General features: G+C 53.5%; 2 protein-coding genes across 2 annotated transcripts in view; one reads left to right on the forward strand and one right to left on the reverse strand.

Annotated features, from left to right (window-relative positions):
- Nucleotides 1–43: 43 nt before the first annotated feature.
- Ctsd (cathepsin D) lies at nt 44–12,276 on the reverse strand. Its single transcript, XM_036204895.1, has 9 exons — nt 12,083–12,276; nt 9,856–10,015; nt 7,602–7,725; nt 6,884–7,002; nt 5,065–5,285; nt 1,513–1,635; nt 1,116–1,260; nt 924–1,022; nt 44–833 (listed from the first exon to the last, which is right to left on the reverse strand). The coding sequence occupies exons 1-9, from the start codon at nt 12,148–12,150 to the stop codon at nt 666–668; spliced, it is 1,227 nt and encodes a 408-aa protein (XP_036060788.1). The 5' UTR covers nt 12,151–12,276; the 3' UTR covers nt 44–665.
- The window catches only part of Syt8 (synaptotagmin 8), a 55,285-nt gene continuing 54,545 nt past the window's right edge, over nt 12,269–13,008 (forward strand). Inside the window, exon 1 of the mRNA XM_036177846.1 lies at nt 12,269–12,458. Within this exon, the coding sequence (XP_036033739.1) occupies nt 12,269–12,458 (190 nt within the window). The remainder of the gene's footprint in view (nt 12,459–13,008) is intronic.

Raw genomic sequence — 13,008 nt, forward strand, 5'->3', positions numbered from 1 at the left:
AGATCCCAATTCAGAAGCAGTACAGAGCACACAGACACAGAGAAAGAGGTCCAAAACAACTGTATTTGTATACCAGCTTTGGCTCCCAGCCACACAACCCAGGACGAAGGCAGCAGAGGCCAGCCAAAACCAGTCAGCCATCCTGCCTCTGCCCCAGGCTAAGGCCTGCTTTCCCGGGTGGATGAGGTCAGGCCCCAGGTGACACCCCAGGTTCATGGCTTTCCTTCCGGCTCATCTTCAGGCCTCTATCAGGCCAGGATACAAACAGTGAGGCAGTGGAGCCTGGTGCCATCCCAAGGCTGGGTGAGGAACCTAAGTGAGGTTTCTAGGAGAGATCCCAAGAACTACTGGCCTGCTTTGGAATGCTGCCCCCGCAGCAAAGGGCAGCAGGACAAGGAAAGCTACCAAACCAGTAGGGGCCTTTCAAGGCAGCCCTTGTACTGGGTGGTCCTTGGCCTCCTTCAGACAGGCAGAGGGCAGCAATCTGAACCCAGGGACAGAACCACAGAACAGAACAGCTGGACCAGCTCCAGCCAGGCCTCCCAAGGGCCCAGCAATGCCAGGCAAGTGTGAATGTGTGTGAGTGGGGCAGGTAGAAGGGTGGGGCTGGCTGGCTTCCTCTACTGGACTCTGATCCATTTCCCTGCTGGTGGGCAAGGGGCAAGCTAGAGTGTGGTAGCCTTGGCAAAGCCGACTCTGTTGTTGTCTCTGTCAAACACAGTGTAGTAGGTGCCAATGAAGACATCGCCCAGGATCCAGAGCGGCCCACTGGGAGGAGGTATGTCCATCCCCATGAAGCCACTCAGGCAGATGGTCTTTCCACCCTGCGACACCTGCAAGGCCAGAACGGTCACATGATCACAAGGTTCCCATCTCACCCAAGGTGTCCCAGATTCACACTGCCAGTGCCCGCACCCACTCACCTTGAGTATATACTCCTCTGGGGATAGTTCATAGTTCTTGCCTCCTAGCTTCAGGGTGACAGAGGGCAGGCTGGACACCTTCTCACAAGGGATCATGTACTAAGAGACACAAAGAGAACATGGCATTGAGGGTATGACCTCTGGAACCCCCTCTGCCTGCCGCCAGCCAGCCCACATAGGCCTGTGGCTTACCTCGCCCTGGATAAGAGGTATTGCTCCAATGGCTTTCTGCAGCTCCTTCACCTCATCCACAGGCCCCACCAGAAGAGACGTCCCTGTGTCCACGATAGCCTCACAGCCTCCTTTGCACAGGGTCAGGCCATTGGCCACATCCAACCTATGGGGCAAGAGTGTTTCCATTACTTCATCCTGTCACAGGTGAGTCTGGGGTATAGCGTGTCTAGATATGGTCCTGGAGACATATACTTCTTTTTCCTCAGGACCACCAACTCATATAGAACCCTGAACAGTCCAGGGTTGCAAAATGAAAAGACTCAAATGGCAAAGTAGTCCCAAATGGCTGGTAGTTCCCACATGCCACACCTATATAACATTCCCACCCACTCCCCCAGCCACACCCATGACTCACTGGTCCATGTGCACCTGCCAGTAGGCCATGCGGGTGACATTCACGTAGGACATCTCCCCCTCGTAGTACTTGGAGTCAATGCCGCCAAGCATCAGCTCCCCTCCAGGTTGCCTGTTGGGGTCCCTAGGAAGAGAGAAAGTAGTCAGTCTCCACCCACTAGCATAAGAGGGCCATCAGAGGGCCAGAGATCAGAAGGAAGGAGTCACATGGGGGCAACCAAGGAGGGCTTCCTGGGGGACGGACCTGGAGAGCTGCTGAATACAGCTGGACCTGCTCTGGGTCACTATATTGTCCATAATGGCAACTTTGCCTAGACTCGAGTTACTCCACTATATAAAGTCCAAGTTATTCCACTCTGAGTGTAAGCAGCAGGAGTGACTCCACATCTTATTGACACCAGCAAACCCCCACATCTATCAGCACACCAGGAGAAACAAACTGATAAATGACAACTGCAACTATCAGATCCCAGCTCAAACAGACTCCAGCTTATCAGCCACACCAGAGGGAAACCCCTTACCTGGGACTCCAAAGAGACAACCCAAGGCTGAAATGCAGCAGGCATACATCACTCGGCATGAGCCTGGTCCAGGAATACTAACATGGCAAAGGACCCTTGATTCTGTCCCCAGGCTGTTAGGCTCAAATAGATTCTCTTGCCTCTGAACTCAGTGTACTTCCAAAGTGACCCTGAAAAGGGCCTGCTGCCAAAACCTACAACTGATGTTGAGTCCGAAGACTTCTTATGTGGTTCCCTACATTCTTTCTGGTGTTTGTTTCAGCTCTCTATCTGCAACTTCTATACAGCCTCTCCCGGGCTCTACAGCCTCAGCAACACTTTCTTAGCTATTTTGGAATGTGAACATATAGAAGTATTGTGTGAGGGGTAACATGTGGCCTGTTAGTGTTTATAATTAAGATTTGAATCAAAGTGAATGGAGAGATGGCTCTGTGGTTAAGAGAGCTTGCTGCTCTCACAAAGAACTGATTTTAGTTCCTAGCACCCAAGTCAGAAAGTTCACAAAGAGCTATAACTCCAGCTCCTGGGAATCCCAGCGCCCTCTTCTGGCCTCCACTGGCAACTGCACTCATGTGCACATACTCCCACACAGACACACAACAATGAAAACATTGTAGTAAAAACCTGTGATTCCAGTGGCTGGCCATCAAGCAAAATTGGGATTACTTGGCAAACTGCAATGAAAACTTATTTAGCTTGTGAATTTATAGTTATTCAATAAATTCTAACACTGTGGAAAGACACAAACATGTCCAACTATATTTCCAACACGACACACTCATGATGCCCTACCTGGCCAGGGATAAGCCTAGAGCACAGCCAGCCTAAAGCTGAGATCCTAAGCAAAATTCCTATTTCTAGATCTGCTGCCCTGCTGAGCATCCTTGATCCCACAGGAATGGGAAGATCCAGAGACAAGAGAAAGGTGGAGCCTTTCACCCCAGGGAGGGGCTTCCAACCTAGTCTCACATAAGCTACTGGGTACAGCTGGCCCTTCTCTGCAGGATTGCTGGCTGGGGGTGGGGGTGAGGGTGGGGTAGGCTCAGCCATTGGTGGCCAAAGCCAAGACTAGAGTCAGGCTAGAGCTAAGACAGGGATGCTCTCTGCCTGGCAAAACTCAAGGCCACTTCTAGGAGGAAGCCAGGGCCATGGCCCTGAGAGGCTAAGCTGGCTTCATCCATAGCTGTAGCAATTACTGTCTAGGAATACTCTGCACCCACTCTCAGCTTCTCCTCCAAAGCCTTCCTCAACTCCCCCACCTCTAGTCTCATTGGAAAACCCACCACAATACCTTAAGCAGATAAGGGAGTGTGGTATGTAGCTACAATGCTGAATGTTCTTAAACAATAAGTCTAAGCTTGTCACCTCTAACCCGAGGGGCAGGGGAATGTGAATGTCATGCCTGGCCAGGCATCACCCGGGGGCACAACCACCTAAAGCTGAGAGAAAATTTTCATTTCAGGATCTGCCATCCTACCAAGCCTTCCTACCTGGGCTCCGCACCTTCCTCCCAGCCTGTGTTATATTCAGGAGCCCCAAGCCTCATCCTGTTCTCCTACCCCAGACTCTACCCTGACTGGCTTTGGCTTGTCATCACTGCTGAAGGCACAGATGGAAAAATGATGGGTACTGGCCCTGCCTCTCCCCTCCTCACCCAAGTTCCACCCACACAGCTGGTCACACAGCCACAGTCCCTTACTTTGCTGGTTTCACACCTGCTTGTTCAGCAGCCACACCTGTGGGCCATCAGCCTGAGACCTGGCTGGCAGAGTAAGTGTCCTGGGGCCTAAACTGTAGCTACCACACCCTTTCCTACTTGCTGAGCCTGGGGTGGGGGTGGGAGGGGCACTCCTCCTAGAAAACAGATTCCAGCAAAAGAGGTTATCTTGAGATCCTAGAACCAAGCCTTGAGACTTACAGGCAGGTGGCATTTGAAGACCACTAGGCCATAATGCACCATGGGCCTGGGAAAAGGCTACTATTGATAAGTAAAACAGAGGTCTCCAGTCTGTGACCTGGCCAATATTTTCAGACAGTCTCTATATGTAGTACTGGCTATCCTCAAACTCACAGAGACCCTCCTGCCCCTGCCTCTTGAATGTTGGGATTAAAGGTATGTGCCACTAGGCCCAGCCTGGCCAAGTTCTGGGCATCCTCCTGCTCTAGAAAGCAGAGCCCATGGGTCTAATAACATTGTCCATTCAACCATGCCCCTGCCTCTAGGAAGCCACTTTGACCAGAGCTGAGCAAGGAACAAAAGTAGACAGGGAAAAGCAAAACTAGAAGATTCTGGGCTGGCACGGGGCCAGTGACCCACAGTCAGGAGCTAGGGACTCAGGCCTGGAAACAGCACGCAATGGGCATTTGGAGGCTACCCTTGCTGAGGCATGCAAGTAAGTGAGCCCAGAAAGGAGGGTGTGGTCAGCAGCAGCAGCAGCTCAGAGTATGAGGCCACCTACTTACACCCTGCTCACACCCAGGAGCTGAACCCAGTAAGTGAGGAGCCCCATAGACTCAGCTGTCCATCTTGTATGAAACATTGGACAGGCCTGCAGAAGGCAAGAAATTGATGGTGGTGGCTCCTTGCCAGGTTGTGTGTGTGTGTGTGTGTGTGTGTGTGTGTGTGTGTGTCTGTGTGTCTGTGGTGTGTGTGTGTGTGTGTGTACTGTGAGAAGGATCTCTGCTAACAGGAAGGTCTACCACTCTCAGTGTACAACCAGGGCTCTCATTCCACTCCATTCCCCACCCCCCTCCGCCAGTGACTTCTGACCATGGAAGGCTCCAGAGTTGTGTCACAGATCAGGACTCATACCTATGTCTCTCCTAGCCACCAGCAGTCCAAGCAGGGACCACATCCGCTCTCACCAGTCCCAGAACCCCAACAGCCAAGACCTCCTAGCTGAAGCCCCTGGCATATAGCTTTCTTTCCCAGGCAGATACTAGTAACTTCTGCCTGCCAGACACCCCAGCCATATCCCTCCCTCTGGAGCTGAGCCCGGGGGAAGGTGTGAGCCACACCTCTCCTGCTGCACCTGTTCAGGTAGAAGGAGAAGACGTTCTTGTCCACCAGCTTCTGTTTCATCAGGTTGTCAAAGACTGGAACCACATTGTTGACAGAGATACGAGGGTATGCCATGCCCAAGATGCCATCAAACTTGGCTGCGATGAAGGTGATTCCAGGCTGCTTGGTGGCTTCCCCAAAGATCTGTTTCTCCACCTTGATACCTCCCGGTTGCTGGAATTTACATGGCACCTGCAGGCCAGAATACATATGTCACAGCTGACATTCCCTTTCAAGACAACCGAAAAAACAGAGAGGGTAGAGAGAAGGGCTGAACATAGCCACACAGCTGGAGACAAGGACATGGTGTCCAAAAAAAAAAGAAAAGAGTCCCTCTCTGAGGGACTTATGAGGACTCTGTGTTAACCAGAGATGAGAAGAGGAAGCAGAGTGAGATGCTACAGCCTCAACTCCCAGCTCCCCTACAAACCCCCCCATATCTCTATCAACCAGGACAGTGTTGTTCTTGCCCTCAGACATGAGGACAAGCCACTGAGCCTGCAGCCTGAGCAGCTAGGTAAGCCACAGAACTGCCACCCTGAAGCCACACTCACTCTGCCCACCATCTGCCTGCCTATCATGCTGAAGCTGCAGACAGAGCCAGAGCAGGAAGTGCAAAGAGCAGGAAATGGAAAGAGCCGCTGCGGACATGTCAGAAGGATGTAATGCGGGGAGTTAACATCCTGTGTACTGAGGGGTCCCTGAGAAATATCACAAGGAGCCCTCCACAGACAGGAAAGGGCAGAGCTCAGATCTCATAGGTATAAGGTGTCACTCTCCAGACAAAGGCCAGATGAACAGGATGCTAGCTGGACTCCCGGCCCCAACCAATAGGGCCCAGTTGATGGGATTTGCAGCTTCCTGCCCTCTGACCCCTACAGCCCTTCTGTCCTGATGCTAACTCAGGAGTGGTGAATGGACTTTCCTTGGGGAAGAGGGCTTAGCCCTTAAGATTCCCCTATAGACAAAGAGCCCATCCCAAACACACTCTCTCTCCTGGCTCCTTCATGGCATTCGTGCCAGCATGGACAGGAATTTCCAAGCCATCTCCTCAGCCTCAACAAGCTTCAGGGACCTTTTCTATCCCCAGGCCTGGCCCCTTGGCCCAAACTTTCCTCAAGGTCTTAAGACACTCTGGTGGCTGCTGGGTGGTGGTGGCATATGCCTTTAATCTCAGAACTCAAGAGACAGAGGCAGGTGTATCTCTCTGAATCTGAGGCCAGCCTGGTCTATAGAGCAACTTCTAGGACAGCCCGGGCTACACAGAGAAACCCTGTCTCAAAAAACAAAAACAAAACAAAAAGACACCCAGCTGGCACCTCAAATCTAAAGCATCCAGCACGGTCCTCCTCAGCCAGTGCCCCAACACCAGGCAGCAAGCAGCAGATCTGCCTATGGCTCCAGCAGCTGCTCAGGGTGGTAGTCCCTACTAGTCAACACTGTACACCCCAGCTTTGCTTCTCCACTCACTTTGCCAACCCTGGGAGCTCCTAGCAGCCCCTCCAGTTTGCACACAATAAGGCTGCCCACTCCCATGTCCTTCCCATTTGCTTTCTTAGCATCAAGCATGCTGGGCTCTCTTTCCCCAGGGCCCTGTTCAAGTGGCATCCTAATCTAGCAGGTCTGTCTCTGTTCCCTGTCACTCAGCACTGCCATAGCCATCTAAATTCAGCCACCCTCTCAGATGGCTGCAGTTACCATGCCCTCTCTCCTCAGCTGCAGGTGCTCACAAGATGAACCCCTTGCCTCAGCAGGGCCTCTGAGCTCCAGGACGAGCCGCAGGGACTCACCGACACAGTGTCCTGACTCAGGTACCCAGAGAGGCTACCTGAGCCGTAGTGGATGTTGAAGGATGTGCCGTTCTTCACAAAGGTGCTAGACTTGCCGCTGTTGTACTTATGGTGAATCCCTGCAGGAGAGCAGGACTGTTAGTCTGCTTGCCACTACCATGGTCTCTGGCCTCCCTGGGATGCTGTGGGAGGAGCCCAGGCCACTTCTCTAAGTTGGCCTTTGGCCATGACCTATGCCCACACACTGATGACCCCTTGAACCATATTCCCAAAGCCTTGATCTTGGCCTTACATGTGGCCCAGCCCTCAGGTTGCTCCATCCTTGACCAGCAAGATTCCCAGCCTCCATGACAAGGCTGCAGCTGACAAGACCTGGTAAGTGGGTACCTCAGGGCAGAGCAGAAGAGCAGGGCCGGTTGGACGTGGTGGATACGTGGGAAATCATTGTCTAGGAGGTGGTCTGGATCTCAAGCCCAACCCACCTCCCATAGCCTCCCAGAAAGGTTGGACTTCAACCTTTCGGATCAAGAGATGCAGCTGGAACCCCAGCTCTCCAGAGAGAGGGAAGTCAATACCAGTTGTTCAGGGGCCCCCACAACAGGGGCTCTGTCACCCTGATTGTTCCAAAGGCCACTGAGCATGGCTGAAACGGTGCCCCTAGTCTCTCCTCTAGATCCTTGGCAGAGGTGCTGGGACAGAAGACAACAGGGAGACTCACAGCAGGCTATGTCCAGCAGCTTGCAGTGAATGGAGGGGACCCACAGGTTAGAAGAGCCGGTATCAAAAACAACTGTAAAGCACTGTGGGGGTGTCCCGATGCCGATCTCACCATAGTACTGGGCCTAGGAGAAGAACAATGTTCACCAGGGTGACAGGAGGTATCTGAGAGGGCTTCTGGCTGTCTTGGAAACCAAGCCTAAAGGGCCCAGGCTGAGGGAAGGAGTGCCCTGGGGTCCAGGACTCAGCTAGCACATCTATCTCCACCCACTGAACCCTGAAGGGGTAGGGAGATTTCCAAAGACTAGATTCTAGAAGGGTGGGCCTGAGACCCCAATACAGAACTCCAAGACTCTGGGTCCCTTCAGCAAATGTACTATGGGGCTGGGGAAGAACTGGACAAGTGGAAGGTGACACCAGTGGTCAGGCAGGCCTGGCCCTCCACGAGCCCAGTGATGGAGAAGGCCAGCCAGGAAGGCCCCTCCGCTGTTTGAGAGTGTCACACCTGACTCTGAGGGCCTTCGTGCCTGCCCTGTATCTGCTCCACAGGCCTTAGTCTGCAGGCTGTCTTGTGGAATCAATGATGAGATGGACCACCCCTGCAGGCAGTGGTACTGCCCTCAACTTGGTCACTGCTTCATAGCAGAGAAGGCTGGCCTTAGCTTCCCATTTATTCACAGAGACAGCGGGGACCACCAGGGCTGCCAACTCCAGGGGCTAGGCAGACGTACAGGTTCCCAAATCCCTCTGAGGGGAAACGTAGTTGTGAACTAGTGGCTATGGGTCACACATACTCAGTCTCTCAGGAAGGAGCCTGAGCCACTGGTGGATACAAGACCCAGGGTCCAATCTCATTTAACTCCAGCTAACATCAGAAAACCCAAGAGGAGAGACTAGAAAGGGGAAAGAGCATTACTCAGCCAACTGTACTTTACATGTCTATCTCTGTCTCTCTCTCTGTCTCTGTGTGTAGTAGCCAGCTGGACTCAGACAGGTAGACCCTCCACCTTCTTCAGTCAGTCATGAGCCTGGGTTTCATGCTTCCTGTCACTGCCACAGCTTGAGTGAGACAAGACAGAGGGCACTGCCAATTTAGCCTAGTGGGCACAAAGCCCAGGGCTGTACAGCCATCCTGGGCTTATAAGACTTGGAGACAGGAGCATAAGAGATGTCAGGCTCTAGCCTAGAACCTTCCACAAAGCTGGGACCAGCTCACCATGTGACTTCCAGAATGTTTTCTCTCTGGGCCTGTTTCCCCTTCAAAGACAGTGGTGGGCTGCTGAGCAAGACCTGTAATCCCAACTACTCAGAAGGTGAAGATAGGAGGATTCCAAGTTCAAGGCTAGCTTGGGCAACTATCTCAAAATAAAAAGTAGAAAGCGGGAGTTGGGGATTTAGCTCAGTGGTAGAGTGCTTGCCTAGCAAGCGCAAGGCCCTAGGTTCGATCCTCAGCTCCACAAAAAAAAAAAAAAAAAAAAAGTAGAAAGCAGGTACAGAGCACAGTGGTAGAACAATTGCCTACCATGCATAAGGCCCTAACCAGTTCAATCCCCAGAAAGGGGGTGGGGGCTAAAAAAGCAAGGAGGCAGTTGGTTCTGGAGGATGGCAAAGTGATGGTACTGAGCCCAGGGGATCAGTCTAGTCTCGCACTGGACCACGCACACAGAGGTTCCAGCAAGTTATACCTAAGTAGATCCAGTGACTGCTCCCCCAGGCTCCCACATCTCAGCCCTAGGGCAGGCTCAGGCCAGACTGGGTTTGATTCTAGGACACTCTACACACCATGGGATAGTCCCGATAATGAGACTGGACACCAGCAGCAGTTCTGAGCTAGCAAGCCAGCTCTGAACTCAAAGTCAGTATCTTAATGTAGGGTTGGGGAGGGCATGACTGGAGCTGTAGCTCAGTGATCAAGCCTTTGCCCATCCTGCATGAGGTTCTAGGCTCAATCCTAGTACCACAAACAAAACAAAGGAAAACCCTCAAGACCCAGAAGAACCTTCTGAAAGTACCAAGCAAGGCCACCCTAATCCATCCTTTAGCCTGAGCAGGCCCCTGTCAAGGCAGAAGGAGCAAGGACTGTACGATGGCAGGAATGAGGAGCTGCTAACTAAGGAAGGAAATGGCTGAACCTGGAAGCCCACCTGACTGACTTCTGCCCCATGAAGAACTAGTTGGCTACTGATCCCAGGGATCAACTAGCCCCTCCCACATTCACCCCTCAAAGCAAGCCCCCCAAATACAACCCCACTCACATCCAGGTAGTTTTTGAGTATCTCTGACACTGGCCCTTTGGTCTCAGCAGGTGACTCCATGGAGTACTTGGTCATGGGACCCTTAAGGATCAGATCTTCCACAGAGCCACCCATCTCCGTCATGGTCCGACGGATAGATGAGAATTTGTGCAGAGATATTCTGTCAAGATGGGATAGAGGTATGTTAGGGCACAGCTTTGACCGCTGTCCTGCCACCTCCCACCCAAGGATACTCCAGGCCGGGCTAAGGCAGGCCTCTTAGTACAGAAGGACTCCCAACCAGCATGTGCCCAGTGCTTCTGAAAACTAGGTCCACTCAGGTGACACCGTATACCTCAAACTGGCCACAACATATAATAAACTCCTGCCCCAAAGCCATAGGCCTAGTGGCCCACCAAACCAGCTAAGAGCACCAGACCCCTCAGTTCACAGTCAGTCACAAAAGGCTCCAGCCTGCCTCGCTCCCCACATCCAAGTGCAGCCTAGTGTGCCCACCCTTCCCTTCACCAACCACATCCCAGTCAGGTGCTTCTCACTCCAGAAGCAAAACAAACAACACATACTGGTCCCCAGCCTTCTCTGTCAGCCTACTCTAGTCTTGCCTGGGTTAGTGGCTAGTGGGTTGCATTAGGCTGTAGCCAGGCACTTGTGCCCTATGCCCTGAGGAACCCAACCCTGCAGGAGGAGAAGGCAGCGGCCCAGGTGCATCCAGAGCAAGATGCACACAGGACTCCAGGACTAAACCACCAAACCTGGTGGCCCTTAGCTGCATCTGTTGCCACGTGGACTCTACAAAGATGTGCTCCCCACCCCACCCCCAGGCTTTGACAGCATCATCCTGACCTCCCCAAAGGTTCTTCCCCTAACCATGCAGATGCTTGTTAGCCAGCCCTGTCACCCTTCACAAAACCCAGCACTCTAACCCAGGTATACCTACATGTCCTACCACCACACAAGACTCATGGTCCACACATGCTCCTTGCAGCCCACTAAATAGGGAATTTTCCCATTAGACAGCAGAGCAAGGAGTCACTGCCCTGTCATCCAGGCCACCTCTCCACCCCCAGTTTGCTGCTGCTCCCAAGGAGATCTGGCCTGAGTCTGTAATCACTTGACCAAATTTCCCTGCCCTGGGATTTGTATTCAAGGTCACAGCTGGCCTTTCCTGGCACGCTGAGGGAGTACTCTTCAAAGATAGGAGTCTTGCCTAAGAGTGGTGGGTTGGAAGAGCCAGGCTTCTGGCCTGGGAGTGGGTGAGGGGCACACACCCTGCAGAGGTCAGGAAACATGCCAACAGCTGAAGGTAGTACCAAGGATCATAAGCGTGGCTTTGGTTCTGGTGCCTAGTCCCCCGGGAGCTTGGCGTTCCCTTCACCACTGCAATGTCACCTCTTCTCAGAGAAGGGAAGCTTGAGGGTAGGGAGGGCAAGGCCAGGGCAGGATCAAGGCTAGGCCACTCCCTACAATGGCTCCACTGAGGCTACCCACTCCCAGCTAGCAGCCTACAGGCTGTACTTCTTCCCACCCAGCTCTGGTGCCCAGCCGGCCAAGCCAGCTCTGCTCCAGCAGCCTATGGCTTCATCCACCTGCCACAAACAGGACTCTATTACAGAGTGGGAAAACAAAGGCCACCACAACGGCCCCATCTAGCACAAAGGCTGAGTCCACAGGCCTGAGAAGGGTCTGGTCACAAGTGGGGCAGACCTCGGGCCCAAAGTATTTGAACTGGGCCACTCCATACCTCCTCTCTCTGGGACTTGTGCGACTCAGGGAGGAGGGAGTGGTTCACCACCCAAGACCAGAGAGGAACATCTTTGAGTAAACTTCTGTGCAGTAAACACCAGGGCACAGCTGTTAAACAGGGTCCCTTAAAAAGAAAGGCCTGCCCAGGTTCTTGGGGACACGAGCCAACTGGGTCTTCCAACTTCCACAGCTGAGTTGGTAGTCACCATAATCCCACCCAGGGAGCAGCTCTGCTTCTCGGAAGCCCCCCACGCTGGGGAGGTTAGAACCAAACTCATTTATGGCCACTCTACTGTCCCCTCCGTCCGACCACAGGAGTGGAGGGGGGCTCAGGAGACCCCTATAGTCTGAGTCTCTCGCCCCACAGTCTGCAGGGCCCTGTGGAAGGCCTCGTTGAGCGGAACAGGTGCATTCCAGCACCCGCTGGAGCACGCGGGACTCTGGAGGACGGCCCCGCATCACCGGATACAGGCCGGGTCCTCACCTGATAAGCGCAGAGGCGGATGCGGCCAGGAGGCCGAGGGCGAGCAGCAAGACGCAGGGGGTCTGCATGGTAGCGGCGGCCCGGCGAGAGCGAAGCTGAATGCTAAAGGTCGCGCGCTTATAGCCGGGATGACGCCGCAGTCCGGCGGAGTCAGCTGATCGCTTGTTTGCACCCCCGGCCGGTCACATGGGACGCGGGCGAGGGGCGGGGCGACCCGGAGACCGCCTACAACACCTCCCGGGCGCAGGCGTGCACTGCTCCAGGCTTGCGCACTGCCGCTCAGGAATCGGGAACCGGAACGCGCCCTCTGACTTTCCCGGGACCAGAGAATTCTTGGATGAGGGTCACGTGGGGAAAGGAGACCGCGCCTATCCTAGTACCGGAAGCATCCATTGGGGCGAGCCCCGCCCTAAGCACTGTCCCTCCCCAGCCTGTCTTCTTGCAGAACTGGGGTTCTTATTACCAAGATGTCATCATTGTCTGGTTGAGCCCTGACGCTCTTCTGGACAGCAGCTTAAGCCCAAGCCTCTTCCCTGTCAGCGCTTTTCCTCCTCAAAGCCTCTCTCTGGACTCTTGAACCATCATCCTCCATTCTCTTTTAAGGGCCCACTACCTACTCGCCTCCCCAGAGCGATGCCCCTTTTCTTCAGGCTAGAATACCTAGCATGCATATTCATAACGGAGCACTGTCCTGGGACCCTGTGTAAGGGTCCAGGATCTATGTGAGTTTGTCGAGGAGGTGGGGGAGGGGAGTGCACAGTGAGAAGAGGACGGGATTGTGATTGCCCTTTGGGTCTTCACTAACTCACTCCTAAATGCCCTGCTTGATGTCAGCAACTGAATTAGGTGCTGTTGGAGAGAGTCAGCAGGGTCCATCTCTCAATCTTGAGGAGTTCACAGCCTGAAGAGGCATTTAAGGAGAATGT

The sequence above is a fragment of the Onychomys torridus genome, chromosome 1, assembly GCF_903995425.1.
Source record: "Onychomys torridus chromosome 1, mOncTor1.1, whole genome shotgun sequence".
NCBI classification, from domain to species: Eukaryota; Metazoa; Chordata; class Mammalia; order Rodentia; family Cricetidae; genus Onychomys; species Onychomys torridus.